Below are 19,670 nucleotides of genomic sequence, written 5' to 3' on the forward strand. Positions count from 1 at the left end.
TTCCCAAGGCTCTTCTCACTGCTGCATGCTCCGACGAAGTTGAACTCACGTCGTACTCAACAGCTGCCAACATCCTGCCTAGCGTGCTGCCATGAACACTGAATTTGATGCACTCCTCAACAATGGCACTTGGACCCTTGTCCCAGCTACCTCCGACAAGTACATAGTCGGCTATAAATGGGTTTTTCGTCTCAAACGAAAAGTTGATGGCACCATCAACTGCTACAAAGCTAGTCTTGTTGCTAAAGGATTTCATCAACAGCCTGGAGTTTACTTTGTTGACACTTACAGTCTAGTTGTCAAACTTACTACAATTCGCCTTGTCTTGTCCCTTGCCATCTCTTCTGGATGGCCCGTTCACCAGATTGATGTTCAAAATGCCTTTTTACATGATTGGCTCTTCGAAGATGTCTACATGGCTCAGCCTCCCAGTTTTCTCCGTCCACAGTTTCCCAACCATACCTGCAGGTTACACAAGGCCTTATATGGCTTAAAACAAGCCCCTCGTGCTTGGTACTCTCGCCTCAATTACCATCTTCTTGAGCTTGGTTTTGTCAGTTCTCACTCCGAATCCTCTTTGTTCGTTCGACACACACCTCAACACATCACTTATGTCCTTATCTACGTGGATGATATCCTCATTACGAGCTCACTCCCTCACGGGACAACAACTCTTCTCCAGTCTCTCCAAGCAGAATTTGCAATCAAGGACTTAGGTCCTCTTCATTTCTTTCTTGGCATGGAAGCTATCCCTACATCCAAAGGACTTATTCTCTCCCTATAGCGTTATATCCTTGATCTCCTCCACAAAAGCAACATGTCTGATGCTAAGCCGGTCAAGACTCCAATGTCCACCGCTCACTTGCTTTCCCTCTTCTCAGGTGATCCACTTAGTGACCCATCCTCTTATCGCAGTCTTGTCGGAGGCCTCCAGTATCTCTCTCTCATTAGCCTTGACATCTCATTCGCCGTCAACAAGGTCTCCCAATTTATGCACTAGCCCACCTCCCTCCATCTTTAAGCTGTCAAGCGTATCTTGTGCTACCTCGAGTCTACCATCTCCTATGGTTTACTCCTTCGCCGCTCTCCATCTCGCCACCTCCAAGCCTTCTCTAACGCTGATTGGGCCAGATGACAAAAAATCCACCGGAGGATTTTGCATTTTTCTTGGCCCCAACCTCATCTCTTGGTCCTCTCGTAAACAACGAACTGTCGCCCGCTCTAGCACAGAATCTGAATACCGCACCCTTGCCATCATTGCAGCTAAACTTATCTAGCTTCAATCTCTCCTTCATGATCTCCGCATTTCTCTTCCCACTCCACCTACTCTATGGTGTGACAACATTGGCGCAATCTATTTGACAGCCAATCCTGCCTTCCATGCCCCCACCAAGCATATTGAAATTGATTTCCACTTCGTCCATGATAGGGTCACATCCAAAACTCTAATTGTCCGCTTCATCTCCACCAAAGACAACCTAGCTGACATCTTCACCAAACCTGCTGCCTCCTACCACTTCTCTCTCATGCACACCAAGCTCAACGTCATGTACCCACCATCTCGCTTGCGGGGGCGTAATGAACCATTGTAGAGTCAACCATGCAACACCACTCCACAAGGCAATAATCCACACAAGGAAACTCCAGTAACGGCTACCCACTCAACAAGGCAACAAACTCCACAAGGAAACTCAATCACAGAAAACGGCTAGCACAGCTACCCAACGGCTATTACTTTCACTAAGGGAACAAATCAACTACATTTAAATATGTATTATTATTTTCCATTTTGTATATTCAAACCACTTGTATAAATATCCTATGAATGAATAAGATACACAAGCATCAAGTTTAACCTTATTCTCAATTCTTTATGCCTTACACAAGCATCAAGTTTAACCTTATTCTCAATTCTTTATGCCTTACACAAGCATCAAGTTTAACCTTATTCTCAATTCTTTATGCCTTACTTCTTCATGAAGAAAACAACATTATTCAATGCCAGAAAATTTGCTGAAAGAAATAAGTAGAAGCTGACCCATGAAGAGGTTTTTCGAATTAATATTATTCCACAATTAACTTTGGCTCTCGACGTGGCCAAAATTGAGATTTTTATTTTATAGAACTTTTTTTTTTTTCTGATTGGGTCGAAAATTTTAAAATAATATAAATATCATTGCATCTATAAACTATAATTTCTACGTAAAATGTACTCTACATCATAAAATAGTTCTCCCCCTTTCCCTTGATATCGTTTCCATTTCACCTAATCCACTCCAAGAAATATCAAAAGAAAATTACCCAAGTGCCACCTAGTGCCCTTTATGGATAAGGGGGTAGGTGCTTATCCTAATTTTTAGTAATATAGATAATTAATATAAAAAAATGTTAGAAGTCACTATTTTTTTTTATATTTGGCTTATCTTAGTTTACAAATTAATAATTAAATTTGTGAATTTATGTGGATTTAACATAAATCAATGATAGACCTCACAAATCTAATGATTAATCTATTGAACTTGTATAAGAATATGAGGTAAATATGAAAAACTTACTAATTCATAACATTACTTATTTGTCTAAATAGATTTTAAGTTGTCGACTTATAGCTTATTTAGGATTGTGTTTGAAAAATAAAAATTTTAATTCACAAAGAGTTTGTTGACAAAACTACATTTTTTAAGTTTTTACCAAAAATATATTTTGATAATTTTTAAAATAAAAAAAGTCAAAGTATTAAAAAAGTCAAATATACAAACTTTTTGTTCGACGCACATTTTTAAGTACTAAAATACTTTTAAGCTGTATTATCCACCTGAAGATAATTGTGACGCCCTCTAATCAGCCTTTACCACGTGGCAAACAGTTACAAGCTATACATAATATACATATCAACACTTTCACACAATCTATCTGGTGAGAAGCAAATTAAAGCATAGAGAAAGAGAGATGGCAAAAGAAAAGAAGATAATAGTAGCAATGAAAGGGCATCCTGGCACGGGCAAGAGCACTTTGGCCCAATCCTTGGCCTCAACGCTCAGAATCCCTCTTGTTGACAAAGACGACGTCCGCGACTGCACCGCACCTCTCCAACGCGCTCTCCTCCTTGCAACAACCCCAACCGCCGCTTCCACTCTCCTCAACGACCTCTCCTACGACGTCGTATTCCGGGTCGCCTCCACCCAGCTCCGGCTCGGGCTCAGCGTCGTCATCGACTCGCCACTCTCCCGCAGGGCCCACCTCGACCGGCTTGTCCAGACGGCGTCCTCCGCTGGGGCCCGTGTCTTGGTGGTCGAGTGTAAGCCCAATAATGAGGCCGAATGGAGGAGGAGGCTCGAGCGGCGCGGTGCCGGCGCTGCTGATTGTCAAGCCGGCTGGCATAAGCCTGCCACGTGGCGGGACCTAGAGAGACTGTTGGAAGGGTACGCTGGGTGTACGGAGTACGACGTTGGTGATGTCCCCAGATTGGTGGTCGATACGACGGCGTCTGTTGAGGTTGGGGAGCTTGTTTCGAATGTGGTACAGTTCATTGCCTCTCACGCTGAACGTGAGGTGTGATGTGTATGCTTCGCCTAGAGACGCGTGGTGGATTTTGTAAAAAAATATAAATTCCTTATCCATTATATATTATCTTTTGAATTTCCATGATTTTTTTTTTCTTTTTTTTGGGGGGGGTTCTAAACAATTAATCATACAGTAGAAGTATATGAGAAATTTTAATTATATCTCATGAATTTTTGTACTTGGTCGGTGAAAGTTTAATAAGTTTCTAATTTTAAAACGTTAACAATCAAAGGTCTGAATTTTGGCCGTTGATCCTTTGATAAATAGATTTTTTTTTTTTTTTGGTCATTGTAAGCCAAACAAGTGTCATCACTTCACACAAAAAAAATAGTGGATTAGTTACAGGATTAGTAAAGATCTCCGAAAATGATCTATGATGTGGTTTCCGGTGTTAAACGCCAACTCAAAAGCAACAAAAGTAATTGGAATTGCGAGGACATCTCACGCTATATTGGAGAAAACCAGAAACTTTGCTGAATTTACCCTTCACCACATTAAAATATCAAAGGTGTCACTTCGTGTCTCGACATCCTCCGTATAATATTGCTTTATCTCTGTCCAACATATCATCAAATTTTTGGGCGCTCGAAATGAATTGCAGTCCTTTAAAGCATCTTTCTTATTAGTACCCATACCCCATGAACTTGTGCAATTTAGTTCTTCATTTGAAAACCTAGCCCCACTTCCTCCAACATTCTCAGCATAATGTTGATATAATCGGTCCAAGACACTCTTTAAGTTCTCAACAATCTTTTTTTGCTTTTGCTACACCCACATTCTTCTGGAATCAATATTCCAAGACAGATATGTTGTAATGTGGATCAAGCACAAAAGCGATAAACAATAAGGGGTTACTAGTCTCAAAGTCTCCCCAATACTTATCAAATTTCATTTTCATTTTCATTGACATGGTACTCAACGAATAATAATCATTTTTCAATAGTATGGCCAGCTACTTCACAGTGAGAACAAACAGGACCATCTTTCCTATAGGGTTGTTTAACAAACCTAGGTCCTGGAGTTGTTTTAGTCATGAATGCACTAGGTTCATGAGGGACAGTAGAACGGGTAGGTTTAGGCATGACGGATTTGGTCATAAGTGCGGAAGTAGTGTCATGACTAAAGGAGTTTATACAAATCTCCCTTTGTCTTTCTTCTTGAATAATGAGATAAAAGACCTTGTTTATGGGAGGAAGTGGATCTGTTAGCAGAATCTAAGCTCTAACAGAAGAGAATGAGTCATTTAAACCCATTAAAAATTGCAATACTCGTACTTGGCTGTGAAGCTCAAGAATGGACTTCATTCATAAGACCACAATCGCAACAATTGCATATTGAAATAGGTCTGTAATTATTAATTTCTTCCCAAAGAGTTTTGATGCAAGTAAAGTATTGACTTACAGATGAGTTCTCCTGAGCAACAACTGAAATAGCCTTTTGCAGTTGAAAAACTTGAGGGCCATTTCGTTGTGAATATCGATCTTTGAGATCCTGCCACATGTCTTGGGAAGACATGATGTAGATGATAGTAGGAGCAATTTCCTTTGATATGGAATTGAGAATCCATGAAACAACAAGGTCATTACAACGAACCCATGCTTGGTAATAGCTTTCAAAGACTGGTGGCTTAGGCAAGGAGCCATCAATGAAGCATATCTTGTTCTTAGCACTTAAAGAAACAAGCATTGAGCGGCTCCAGGTATTATAGTTTTCTCCTGTCAATGACTGATCAACCAATAAAATTCCTGGATTGTCACCACTATGGAGAAAGAGTGGACTAGATGGATCAGCAGGACGAGCATTTGTAAAAGGATCTGGAAAAGTGTTTGGATGATGATTGGGGTTTGGAATGTTTGGAAAAAGCGTTTTTGGGGTTTGGAAAAGTGTTTGGATGATGATTGTCTACCAAAGGATTTGGGAAAGTGTTTGGATGATTATCAGCCAAAGGATTTGGAAAAGTGTTTGAAAGGTTACCTGCCATTGGATTTGGAAAATTGTTTTGAGATGTAGAAGATGAAGGAATGTCGTCTGCCATTGACAAAGGATGGAGAAGCTTCACAGAATCGTGATTGGCTCTGGTACCATGTAGCTCTGCAATTAGAGAAGTGCAAGAGGAAGGAAGAAGGAGATGAACAGAGGAATGCAATGAAGAGAGAAAGTAAAACAATTTGAAAGCAACTGAATTGTGAGCAAAGGAATTACTCTTGCATTCGATAGATGTAACAATGGTATAAGGAGAGTATATGTACTATGTTTACATAGACATCAAAGGAAATAATAAACTATACTAAACAAAAAATAAAATACTATGATACTCATACAACTGTGTGATTACATGGAAGATTCTATACACATGAAATTCTTTCTTTAGTGAGAGTATATTTGCATATCCCTAGATCCTTCAATATCCTTTCCTTCATCTGCATCATTGACTGCCGAAGATATGCAATCAATGGAATGCTTGGCAGCCACGGAATCTTTGTTTTGGTGAGTAAGATTTGTGCATGCTTGAGGGGATTTGATATGCATGGTTGTGTCCTCTTAGAGGGCTGTGATATGGTGTTTAACATCCCCCTGCAAGCTGATGGGTGGGGAACACACCCTTAGCTTGTCACGAAGAAACAAGAATCTGTTGGTAGTGAGTCCTTTGGTGAATATGTCTACAAGTTGATCAAGAGTGGGGAGATAACGAATGATCACATCTTTGTTGACATCCTTCTCTCGAATAAAGTGATAATCTACTTTAATGTGCTTAGTGCGAGCATGATACACTGGATTTGAAGCTAAGGCTAGAGCTCCAAGATTATCACACCAAAGAGTGGGAGGAGCATGAAGGAATAAACCTAACTCCTTAAAGAGCATACGCAGCCAACATAGCTCAACTGTGGCAAATGCTAGGGACCTGTACTCAGCTTTTGTGCTAGACTTAGAGACAATTGGTGCTTTTTAGCACACCAGCTAATCCAACAGGGACCAAGAAAAAGTGCAAAACCAGTAGTAGACCTCTTATCATCTGGATTTCCAGCCCAATCAGAATCACTATAGGCATTGAGATTGAGAATATCTTCACCAAATTGCAGTCCATGATGAATAGAGCCTTTGAGGTAGAGAAGCACTCTCTTGACGGCAGTCCAATGAGCTGTGGTGGGAGAATGCATAAACTAACAGAGTTGGTTCACAGCAAAAGAGATATCTGGTCTGGTGAGTGTGCAGTATTGCAGTGCACCTACCAAGGTTCTATACTCAGAGGCATTCTCAAGAGGATCACTGGCATATTTGGAGAGTTGGAACCCTACTGGGAGTGGAGTCTTTGATGGTTTGGCTCCAGTCATGTGGACATGGTCAAGGAGGTCTGAAATGTATTTGGTCTGAGAGAGGTGAAGACCTCCTGACTGATGCTGCACATGAATTCCCAAGAAGTAGTTCAGGGGACCAAGATCTTTCATTACAAAAGATTGCTTCAAGCAATTGATAAGCTAAGTGATGGTTGCCCTGTGACAATAATGTCATCAACATAGATTAGGAGAAGCAGATGCACATTAGATGTGTAAAGTATGGAAAGAGTGTAATCCACTTTGGATTCAACAAATCCAAGGCCAATGAGGGTGGTATCAAGCTGAGTGAACTAGGCTCCTGGGGCCTGCTTGAGTCCATAAATGGACTTATGTAACTTGCAAACATGGTCAGGAAAGGTGCTGTCAACAAAGCGAGGTGGCTGTTCCATAAAGACCTCCTCTTGAAGATGACCATGAAGAAATGCATTAGACACATCCAATTGTCTATTAACAATAGGGCTAAATGTGTCTGTGCAGTCAATGCCATCTAATTGTTGAAATCCCTTAGCTACTAGTCTAGCTTTGAATATGTTAAAAGTGCCATCAGCTTTCTGTTTCACTTTGTTACTAGTGATGATGTCCTTGTGAGGTGGTCTAGGGCAAAGAGTCCAAGTCTTGTTGGCTTGAAGAGCAGTAAATTCATCTTGCATAGCTTGCCGCCAATGAGGAGATTGAGCAACTTGGGAGTATTTGGTGGGAGTTGGAGGTAACTCAGAGGTGGTAAGCTTGGAATGAAGGGCCATCAAGGGGTGTTTGATTGAAAAATAGAGTTTATAATTAGGGAATGACTTAGGTTTTTGAGTACCAACTCGAAGTCTGGTTGTCATGTGATGGTGAGGAATTAAGGTAAGTGCAGGAGCAGGAGAGGCTATGAGAGGTGGGGATTCTGTATCAGTTTGCAGGTTTGTTGGTATGAAATGGTTAGGCAAATGATTAGAATCAGATGCAGGAGAGGGTGTAGGCAATGAAGCAACTAGACTGATTGTAGCAACATGTGATGAAACAAATGATGGTTGAGAAGGAGAGGTAGGTTCAGGGTCTGTTGTGGGAGACTCAGATTGAACAACAGAGGAAATAATGGGGTTAGTGGCAGGAATAACAGGATGAAGATTCAATGTAGCATAAATTCTTGTAGAAGGACATACCTGAGGTGGAGCAGAATCTGTTGCAAAGGACACTGGCAGGGATAATATCCAATCTTTAGCTGGGAAGGTATGCTCATCAAACACAACATGGCGACTAATAATGATTCTCTTAGAGATGGGATCATAGCATCTATACCCTTTATAGTTGGAGCAATATCCTAAGAAGATGCATTTTTTAGACCTATACATCATCGCGTGACTATTGTAGGGTCTGAGAAGAGGAAAACATGCACAACCAAATACCATAAGAAAAGTATAGTCAGGATTTTTGTGGAGAAGTTTGGCATAGGGAGATTGGTGTAGAACAGAGGTGGGGAGTCTGATAAGGTAAATGGCTGTGTTGAAGGCATCAACCCAATATGAAAGAGGAAGATGAGAATGTGCTAGAAGTGCTAAACCTGTTTCAACAACGTGTCCATGCTTTCTTTCAGCAAGACTATTTTGAGCAGCAGTGTAAGGACAAGAGATTCGATGTAGGATGCCATTGGAACTAAAGTACTGTTTAAATTGATTGGAGGTGAATTCTCCTCCTCCATCAGACTGAAATGACTTGATTTTTTTGGATAGTAAGTTCTCAGCTAAACTTTTGAATTTAACAAAACATGTAAATGTTTTTGATTGATGGTGCAGTGGATAAATCCAAGTAAACCATGAGTGATTATCAATAAAAAAAACAACATAATACCAGCGTCCATTAATAAAGGGAATAGGTGAACTCCATAAATCAGAGTGAACAATCTCTAGGGGTTCCATGGTTACATTATTTGAAACTGAAAAGGGAAGACATTTAGACTTAGCAAGTTGACACGGTTCACAGAGAGACTCAGGAGAAGAAGAACTAGTGATAGGCAGCTTGGCAAGGTGCTTGATTTTATTGAGGATGGGGGGTGCAAGATGCCCTAAACGACTATGCCAGGTTCTAGAAGAAGCAAAGACACCAAGAAAAGCTGCAAACTTCTTCAATTTATTGGTTGACTTGGAAAGTTGGATTGGATATAAGCCATCCCTACTTGGCCCTTGCAAAAGAGTCTACCCTGTGAGGTTGTCCTTCACAAAGAAATTAGAATCTGTTAATATGAATTAACATTTGTTATCAACACAAAATTTATGGATAGATAATAGATTAGCTGCTACAGTAGGACAGTGTAGGATATGATTCAATTTGAAAGGCTGTTGAAATGGAGATTTGGAATTATAGAGAATATAAGAATCTATATTAGAGATAGCCAGACCTATGCCATTACCTACAGCAACCTCATCATCACCTTTGAATGGTTCTTGAAGTGTCAGATTGTCCAAGGCAGCTGTGACATGATTGTTAGCTCCACTGTCTGCATACCATGGATCCTCCTCATTTGATGCATAAGCAGCCAGGTATGTTCTTGCAACCAAAGCAGGCAATTGAGAGGGTGGATTTTTTCCTTGATAGGAATAATCCATCCTGTGGAAGCAATCCAATGCTTGATGTCCAAGCTTGCCACGAATTTGGCAAGGTGTTCTATTGAAGGATGCGTGTGTTGGTGGTGGACCAAGCAAGGATTTGGAGTGCTGATTCTGGTGGCCTCCATAGGTCTGATTGCCTCCATAGGAGTGCTGATTGCCTCCAGTCCTCCTGAAATTGGACTGATAGTCATTCCTTGAGTAGTTGTTTCTAGGAGGAGCAAACGGATAAGAACTCTTGGGATAGGCTGCAGGTCTGCCTCTCTGAAAGTTCTCTGTTAAGGACTTTGGTTTCTGAGAATATGGGGCAAAATTGCCTGACTCAGTGGATGGTTGCTGCAATTGTTGGTGGTTCCCCAGCAGGATTTCATGGTTGAGTAACTCAGATTGAAACTCTTCAAAGGACACGGAAGTGGTGCGGGTGGTGAAATTGAAAAGGGTGATGAATGTAGTGTAGGCAGGGTTGAGACCTCCAAGGATGTAGGAGATAAGATCTTCATCTTCAACAGGCTGGCCTGCAGTAGCAAGTAGGTCTGAGTAGGACTTAGTTTCGCTCAGAAATTCAAAACATGATTTGGAACCCTGGTTGAGGGTCTGCAGAGATCTTTTTAAGTAACAGATTCTGGCTTTCGATTGATTGGCATATTGAGTAGCCAGTGCAGTCCAAACTTGTCTAGCCGTCTTGAGTCCATAGAGAGAAGACAGGACACGGTCTGACAGTGTGGTGTTGAACCAACTAAGGAGGCATTGGTCTTTCTTCTGCCAAAGGGAGTAGGCAGGATTGATCACTGTGGTGGCTTGGCCAGTTTCATCAATGACATACTGTGGAGGGCACGGTTTTGTGCCATCAACAAAGCCCGTGAGACCATGAGCATTGAGAATGGGATTGAAGTGGGACACCCAATTGAGGTAGTCAGCAGGGCTGCGAGTTTGGTGGAAATATGTTGGGTAATACTAGGTAATGTGAAGGTAGTGGTGATTGGAGAGGGAACACCAGAGAGAGTGGTCATTGAGGGTGAAGCAGATGAGGATGATGAACAGCAGAAGATGGGGTAGTCATTGTAGAGAGATTAGGATTGAAGGAGTTGTCCTTTTGAGGCTCTGATACCATAAAACAATTTGAAAGCAACTGAATTGTGAGCAAAGGAATTACTCTTGCATTCGATAGATGTAACAATGGTACAAGGAGAGTATTCCGGCAGTCAATGATGCAGATGAAGGAAAGGATATTGAAGGATCCAGGGATATGCAAATATTCTCTCACTAAGGAAAGAATTTCATGTGTATAGAATCTTCCATGTAATCACACAGTTGTATGAGTATCACTGTATTTTATTTTCTGTTCAGTATAGTTTATTCTTTCCTTTGATGTCTGTGTCCTCTTGGAGGGCTGTGATATGGTGTTTAACAGAAAGAAGGTTGAACAAGTTGAGATGGAAGAAGAGAATCAAAGTGTTTATTCTCTGTATATTCAACCTTACTTACAATAATGAATTAGTAATGTTTATACACTCGAATACAAAGAAGACAGAATCTAAGAACTAACCAACTGCACTAAAACAGATTTAACTAACTTAATTACAACTAGAAAGAAGTTACAACTGAAAGTAGTTAAACTGAAGGTAGTTAGCTTCTATATTTACACGTGCAGCCAACTCTCAACTGAGTTGTCTGATAAGAACAACATCAATTAGTCTTGTTTTTCTTTTAGATTGGTGAAGTTGTTGATGGAACCAGTTGACAACATGAAGCGTCCTGTTCTTGATGGAATTGAATATGATTATGGTCAGTGCCATATATTCTTTGGCAACTTCTAATATGGTTGACCTTTTGTTGAGAACAACTTGAAAAAAATTTTAATTTTTAATTTTATTTTTATACTCGATCAGTATTTGATGTTGATATTGGAGATGGTGAGCCTATTCGTAAGCTGCCCTAATGGTGAGCCTATACTCAGTATTTCTAATATGATCAGGTTTTTTTTTTTTCTTCAGCCCTGTGTTCAGCAATGGTGGTTTTATAATTGCTGTATTTATTGTTCTTCATTTTCCTTTCTACCTTGTTACATTATAATGCTGATTTTGGTTTCCCTATTTTTCTTAGAATTCTCACACATGGTACTGATGCTATTCTGTTACTCTAGTATCAGAAAAATGAAAGTGCTTGTCTTCATTAACGTTATTAGCCCTTAGTTGTAGTTTTTTAAACTAACTACACTGTGGACTGCTACTGAATCATGGATGTAGTTGTTAATTCTAGAAAATAACACAAAATTAGATATTTCCAGATAATCCATATGCTACCGCAGACAAGTACGGGGCTTCTCAAGGAAAATCTTCCTCTTTCCTATCGGCAACAAATTGTAGAGTTTATCACCCTTAGTTCATCATTTTGTGATCCCTTTACTGGTGACTTATTTGGCTCTGTTCCCTTGTATAACACTTTTTTGAGTTTCAGTTGTTGACTTATTTGTTAGAACTTGGTGATAATTGATTTCCTCTGAAATAATTATTTGTTTATAGTTTTTGCATCATATTTCTGTTAGAAGGTTATGCTTGAATTTATTCCTTCTGATATTTTTTGAATTTCTTTTCTGTGGTATTTATTTTTAGGTATATGGGAGATTATGAGTTTTTTTCTACAGATGTCTCTTGCATTGCTGGTTGTGTTTATGTTTTTTTCATGCATATATTTTATACATTCCATTATTTGGTAGCTATGCCAAGTAATTGGCTTTAAGGCTTTTTAAAGGCATGTTCTTTTGCCCCCTGAGCTTTTTAGGCAGAGTTTATTTTGCTATTCTGATTCTATATTCAGAGACTTGTACTGTTGATTTCATATCTATTCAGGAATCATTATTTGAATATCTCATATATATTTCGGGTTGAGTTTGTAAATTGGGTAGATTGAATATTCATGTGGTCATTTACGTGGCATTCTTCTTCAATTATTTTGTTTCCAGAAAGGAGTGCTTGTTTTTGAAGAACACTTAAAAAAAAAAAAAAAAAAAATTCACTTTATAGGAAAGGAATTTTTTTTTCTTTGACAAAGTTCTGTAATTCTACCTTAGTATATTCCTGGTTAACTAGGATTTATTTACAATATTTTGTTGGAAAAAAAGAATTTGTCTTTGACGGAACATGAGCTTTTTCCAGACTGGGTGCCATTGTCAAGATTTTGAAGGACACATCACATTATCATTGTAGCAAATTTGTAGATGTTGATATTTGCATTGTTGCTGAAACTGCTAACTTCATGGCCACTCACAATGATATTTCCAGGTTAGCATGCCAAACTTCTTAGGCTTCTGCATAAGTTGGAGGTTCTCTGATGTGATTAGTATCATATAATATATTTCGAAGGTGTGGGCCAAGACATCTTTTTTATTCATCTCTTAGGGAAAGATTTGCACCTGTGCACTGGTCACTTGCCAAAGTGATGCTCAATGGTCCACCTGAATATGTTTCCAGGAATTTAACATATATCATGGGATCACCATAACGACTCATGTCCTTGAGCAAAGTTTCTTGTGTCCAAAAGGCAAAATACATTTTTGCACATAATGTTCTGGATTTGTAAAGATGGATATATAATGTTAAGCAGGAATAGGGAGAAAGATTCAGTGGGGAGAACTTATTCAACATGAATTTAACAAACTTAACTGCTAGCAAAGTCTTATTGCATTGAAACCATATTTTGGTTTCACATTTATGTATCCCTGTAATATATAAACCTTTGAACTGGCCAATTGTTTTAGTTAATAATGCTGTCACTGTGTTCTGTATTACAGATGCTCAATGGTCTTGTGAAAAGAATAGCCTTGGATTTTGATGTTGAGACAATTACCAAAGCTGCTAAGGCTTCAAAAGAAGCCAAAATTGCTGAAGTTGGAGCTGACATTGAACTGCTAACTAAACAGAGCTGAAACTCTCAGTACCTGGTAACTAGTAATCTCTTCTTACCAACTCCTGTGAAATGCCTATGACTTGTAAACTGGGATATGAATGCATTCTTGCATCTGGGTGTGTGACATACAAGCACACACAAATACACAGTTTTAGTGGATAGCTTCCACCATGTTGTTTCTTACGTTGGTGGTATCTCCCATTTTGTGTGATGTCATTTTTTGTATACGAGTATCATGGTTGAATTTGAAATGTAAAATAGATAGAGCTAGTTTGTGGGGGTATACCCTGTGCTGGCTGATATGGAGAGAAACGATGCACTGTTAGAAATGACCTTAAATCTTTGTGTATTGACCCCAAATCGAATTGTTTAAAGACGATCTTAATTTATATAAGTTACTGACTTAGGTTTGTGATAATTTGAATCGACCCCTATCACATATAAGGGAGCACCTGTCGTGGAATATACCCTGTAAGTACATTTTGGAGAAGTGAGCCATTAACAGCCCTTACTAGGAAATACCATTCATTGGATAGCACCCTTGTAGGTTTACATGGAGATTTGAAGATAGAGCACTAGCTTGCAGCTTTCCTATAGTTCATTTCCTTCCCTAAGTTTAGGAAAAATTTCATAAAAACCACAAAAACACACCCACATCAGTTTTCCTAAGTTTAACCAACACTCTTGGGTAGCTACAATGTTTCCCAATGCATAGGAAAACATTGTAGCTACCAAATGTTTTATTATATTGTAAAGAATCGTTCTCTCTCCTCTCCTTCACATGTCCCATGTCTACTTTTATTTTTCCTTCATACTAAAGAGAAAAAAATAATAAAATAAGAGTGAAGAAAGAGTATTTCAATGATATAGAAAAATATAAGGGAATCTATTGTGATGTGTTTTTTTATAAGGAAGTAAAAAATAGTTTTGTTCCCTACCGTTTGTTGGATTATACCCGTGCAGGCTTACATGGAGATTTCAAGAAATAAAGTTTCATTTTTAACTTTTGTCAAAAGTGCGTTTTGGCCCACGCCACCCATGGCCACCTTTGGGGTAGCTCGCGGGCCACCCCCGATTTGCTCCCTGGGGGTGGCCTAAAACACCACCCCGGCCTTACGGGTGGCCTGAGAACCATCCCAAAGATGGTCGAGCCACCCTCGACCACCTATGGGGTTACTTGCGGGTCACCCCTAGCCACGTGTTTTTTATTTCATTTTTTAAAAGAACATAAAGGTTTTGTGTGTTGGGTGAAAGTGGAAAGTTTTTGAATGTAGGTGGTTGCTTTAAATGCAAATTTTGGACGTTAGTATTTTCAAATTTTGATACATTTTACTGTTCACACGTCACTATTATAAAATAGTGATGTTAAGTTTAAATGTCACTAAAGTCACATTTTAGTGACATTTTTTTATTTTCATTTTTCTTTTTATTTTTAATGACTCATTGTTCACACGTCACCAAATTAAGGAAATTTTGTAGTGTGAGTAGCATCTTCGGTACAAACCACCTCATCTCTTAAGGACAGTGCAAGTTTTGCGAGCAAATGTGGGACACCATGCACTGTTAAAAAAACATTAGCATGTTTCATGCATCATCAATTAATTGGCTATATCGACTCCAATGTAGACCATCCTATTGTAATGCCTGCACAACTTGTAGCGCATCATCATCAAATTCGACCTTTTGCCACCCCATCTCCTTAGCAAAAAGGATTGACCGTAAAGCCGCAAAAGATTTTGCAATAACCAAATCAACAATAGCATCTTTGGAGGATTGCAAAGTAGCCAATACCTCTCCTATAGGATCCCGATCAATCACACTAATGCCCATATTATGCATATTGACAACCACATCCCAATTGAACTTCATTAGCCCTCCTAATGGAGCCTTCCATCGATGGCGCACACAAACTCCTTTCCCTTGGCCCATGGCGGGTCTAACTTAGGCTTCTTTGTAGCCTTGATGAGATTCCATTGCCTCCCTTACAGTTTGGTTCGGATGCTGAAACGTACGCTCCCCCATGAACAAAGAAATTTCTTATAAGCCAGAGGTTGCGTGCTAGCACAACTATTACTTCAAAGTCCATTTGACACACAATATTACTTACATTATAGTATATATATACTATATATATGTACTCTTAATACTTGAATTAGCCATTTCTATGGCCCATAAGAACATTCACATTAGCTTAACTATTCTTATTTTTATCTAGAATAGCTAACCCATGCATCCAAATTCATAAACCACTGTGAGTAGCTATTTCCAATCCGATGCCAATATTGAACTCAAAAGTGATATTTTGAACCGAGCTCAATCCAAGTGTCGCCAAAAAAATTTAAAAAAAAAAACACATGTCGTACATGACAACATTTTATTATTATTATTATTATTATAACTGCTTAATGAGAAAATAGATTGGAAGTTGTGATTGTGAACACATAACGGCTCTATTTACAAAAAAAGCTAGAATTTTCATCAAGATTTTATTAGTTCCACGGCCTGTCTTAATACACTTAAGTGGCGACAATGAGACAACAATATCAGGCTTATTACAAGATAATAATCTTAAGACAAAAATAATAGCCAAAATAATCCTAAATCCGATAAAAAGACAATCCTTTCCCTTGTATTGGGCTAGCCCCAATAGAAAAGAAGAATTGCAACTGCTTTCTATTTCTTGGGCCATCCAGGTCTCCTAGCCGTAAGTTACATTATTTGGAATTTGGATTTAACCAATTGGCTCGTGTACTGTGAAACGGGAAACGGGAAACCCTAGCCAGTAGCCGCAACTCGTAAATCTCCTGCTTCGCTTTCTACCCTTCTCTCTCAGACATACAATTAGGGGTGTAAACGAGCCGAGCTTGAGCAAGCTTCCCTTGTTCAAGCTTGGCTCGTTTAAATTTTACTCGAGCTCGAGCTCGACTCGAGCTTAAGGGCGAGCCAAAAAAATCGAGCTCGAGCTAATAATAAGTCGAGCCGAGCTAGCTCGCGAGCTGGCTCTTATATTTAATGTTTTTGTTTTAAATTTTTTTTTTAACTTCAAGTACTCTTAAAATGGCTTAAGAAGTTAGTTTGCATATGAGTATTTGCTTAGCCTGGCTAGTCGAGTATGGAGCCTGAGTCAATACAGCAAGGCATTTGGTTTCAAAGAGAGAGGATATGCATCATTTTATAGATAAGCAAACTTGGAGATTGATGTTTTCTTAACAATGTGGGACAAGTTAACAGGTTGCATTCAGACTGCATTGGGACAACGCCCCCTACAAAAAAATATTTTTTTAACGTCTCTCTCTCAATCCCCCTCACCAGTCACAACGGATCTTCTACCTGAACTCTCATTTCCTACTCTCTCACTCTCACTCACCAGACATGTAGTGATGGTGTTTGGGTCTGTTTGATTCATCAATAGTTTATGCCTTTCGCAATCTCCCTCAATAGCTTCTGCTTGATTCTTTTTCCTTTCGTTTGAATCTGCTCTAATTGAATCGAGGTTTTTTTAATGATTGCTCTCTCTCTCTTTCATCACGAAGGGTCTAGAATTTTTCATTCTCTAACGCTTAAATATAAATGTAATTTTAAGGTTTTAATAATTATGAGATTTATAATTAATTATCTATTACTTAGTTTATATATATATATATATATATATATATATATATATATATACACACACTCGAGCTTATACGAGCTGTTCACGAGCTTAGCCGAGTCGAGCCGAGCTTGCTTCGTTTAATATTCGAGCCAGGATTTGTGTTCATGAAGTGCTTCATTTAATATTCGAGTCGAGCCGAGCTTATGCAAGCCGAGCTCGAGCTTGCTCGCGAGACGCCTCGCTCACTTAACAGCCCTACATACAGTCAAACAAAATATACGCATTCTTTCAATCATTTTGCTTTACATCAATCAAAAAGCAAAACGAAAATCTAACCCCCTCCCTCCACCCTGTAAAAAAAGGAGATGCCATTGTAGCCATTCACGCCCCACGTCGCCTTCTATCCCCGTCATTAGCACGGTCCCATATTTTCCTCCCTTTTCTTCACATTAATGAAGTCTTTCTTGCTCTCTCTCTAATAATTAAGCATCATGAAATCTACCTGTTTTCGTAACTCTTTAAAGCTTCTTTTTCCTTCTCCACCTCAAATGCAATCCCTTTATTATCGCCCCCTTTCTCTAAGGCTTCAACCAGTCAAAAAAACCCATTTCTATGCTACTTCAAGTATGGACTCTTTGAGCAACGAAGTAGCCCATGAATTCCGCTTCTTCCGTGTATACAAAGATGGTCGTATCGAAAAATTCCAATCTACCCCCAAAATCCCTCCGTCCGATGACCAAATCACCGGGGTGAGATCCAAAGACGTGGTGATTTCATCCGAACCCGCTATATCCGCCCGCATTTTCCTGCCCAAGATCCGTGACCCGACCCGGAAACTCCCCGTGTTGTTCTATTGCCACGGCGGGGGCTTCTGCTTCTTATCCGCCTTCTCTCCACTATTGCACAACTATGTCGGCACTTTGGCAGCTGAGGCTGAAGCCATTGCTGTCTCGGTCGAGTACAGGCTAGCCCCGGAGCACCCAATCCCAGCTTGTTACGAGGATTCTTGGGCTGCGTTCCGATGGGTGGCGTCCCATTCTAACAGAAATGGACCTGAGCAGTGGTTAAACGATCATGCTGATTTTCAGAGAGTTTTTCTTGTTGGCGACAGTGCAGGAGGGAACATTTCGCATAACATGGCTGCTCGGGCCGGGTCGACCCAGATACCAAATGTGAAGTTGGTTGGGGCGGTTTTGGTGCACCCGTATTTTGGGGGCACGGATGACGACAAAATGTGGCTGTACATGTGTCCGGAAAACGGTGGTCTAGATGATCCTAGGCTGAAACCGGCTGCAGAGGATCTGGCTAGGCTTGGGTGTGAGAGGGTGCTGGTGTTTGTGGGTGAGAAGGACCATTTGAGAGAGGTAGGTTGGCGTTATTATGAAGAATTGAAGAAGAGTGGGTGGGGAGGGAGTGTGGAGATTGTAGAGAACGAAGGTGAAGAGCATTGCTTCCATGTGGAGGACCTCAAGCAGGACAAGGCTGTGGCTCTCGTAAAAAGGTTAGCTTCCTTCATTATGGAGGAGTAGGTCCGGTGACCTAAACCGGAGGGTAGGTGGGTTCGTATGGAGTCTGTCAAGTACTTTTAGCAGTTTAGTCTTCTTCTTTTCTGTCGCTCTTTTTTTTTTTTTTAAGTAGTAATAAGAATTTGTTGATGCAACGTAAAAGTGAAAGAAATTTAAATGTATTTGAAAAAGTGTTTTTTATTGTATTGTTTTGTTTGAATAATAATAAAAATTGATTGATATATATAATATTAATTTGTTATGTAATGTAAAGGTGAAAGGAGTTTGAGTGTTGGAGTTTTGCTTGAATAATAATAAAAATCGATTAACGTGACTAAGGTAAAATGAGTTTTAAAATTTTATATGAGAAAAATTTGAAAAAAATTGTTTGATATTTAGAAAAAAAATGAATTTAACTTTTTTTTTTTTTTTTGGTTGGGTGAAATGAAAAAGGAGAGGGAGAGAGTTTTGACAAACACACCCGTTTGAATTTTTTTATTAAAAAAATAATAATAATAAGAAAGTTATTTGATAATGTTTAAAAAAAAAAGCTTAGCAAAACAGACGTCAATTGTTGCTGCAACTAAAGTGATTCGACTTCGAAGAAGGAAAAACAGAAAAGAAAAGTGGTCGAGACTTCCTTTCAATAACTTTTTGTCCTTGTAGCATAATCTTTGTTTTTTTTTTCTTTTTTCTTTTTAAAGCAATCTATCATTTTTAGTACATGGAAGTATAGAAGTAAATAAAAATAAGGGTTAAATACCTTTGACCCCATGTGATTTAACGACTCTATTTTTTGCTTTTTAGGTTTTAGATTGAGATATACTATAATGCAATAAAAATATTATTTTTGGCTCATACAAGTCTAGGTGGCAAGAAATCACAGGTTCCATCAGTAAGTGGGACCACAACAATTACGGATGGGACCTGTGACCTCTTGTCACCTAGGACTTGTATGGGCTAAAAATGGCATTTTTATTGTACTATAGCATTTCTCTTTTAATTTTTATCATAGGTGGTACCTTAGTTATTCATAAAGACAGAGATGGTGCCTTCGTCTAACTTCTATTCAAAATTTGACGAAAAATCCACGTCAGCACCCCAAAAAACTCAACAAGTATCCATATACCTAATTAAAAATAAAAATATATGTATTTTTTAAATTAAAAAAATAGTAATT

At 39.1% G+C, this 19,670-nt stretch overlaps 1 protein-coding gene and 1 pseudogene across 1 annotated transcript; both read left to right on the forward strand.

The window, feature by feature from the left end:
* The first annotated feature begins 2,928 nt into the window (after positions 1–2,928).
* LOC148587506 (uncharacterized) lies at positions 2,929–3,585 on the forward strand. The gene has a single exon (XM_088513997.1). The coding sequence runs from the start codon at positions 2,950–2,952 to the stop codon at positions 3,556–3,558; it is 609 nt and encodes a 202-aa protein (XP_088370123.1). The 5' UTR covers positions 2,929–2,949; the 3' UTR covers positions 3,559–3,585.
* A 13,700-nt stretch (positions 3,586–17,285) lies between these two features.
* Positions 17,286–18,633, forward strand: LOC132166626 (2-hydroxyisoflavanone dehydratase pseudogene; annotated as a pseudogene).
* The last annotated feature ends 1,037 nt before the right edge of the window (positions 18,634–19,670 follow it).

Source organism: Corylus avellana, chromosome 2 (assembly GCF_965113065.1).
Source record: "Corylus avellana chromosome 2, dhCorAvel1.hap1.2, whole genome shotgun sequence".
In the NCBI taxonomy this organism is placed as follows: Eukaryota; Viridiplantae; Streptophyta; class Magnoliopsida; order Fagales; family Betulaceae; genus Corylus; species Corylus avellana.

Excerpts from the sequence above, each read along its gene's own strand:
- LOC148587506 (XM_088513997.1), top strand. The coding sequence starts at position 2,950 with ATGGCAAAAGAAAAGAAGATAATAGTAGCAATGAAAGGGCATCCTGGC.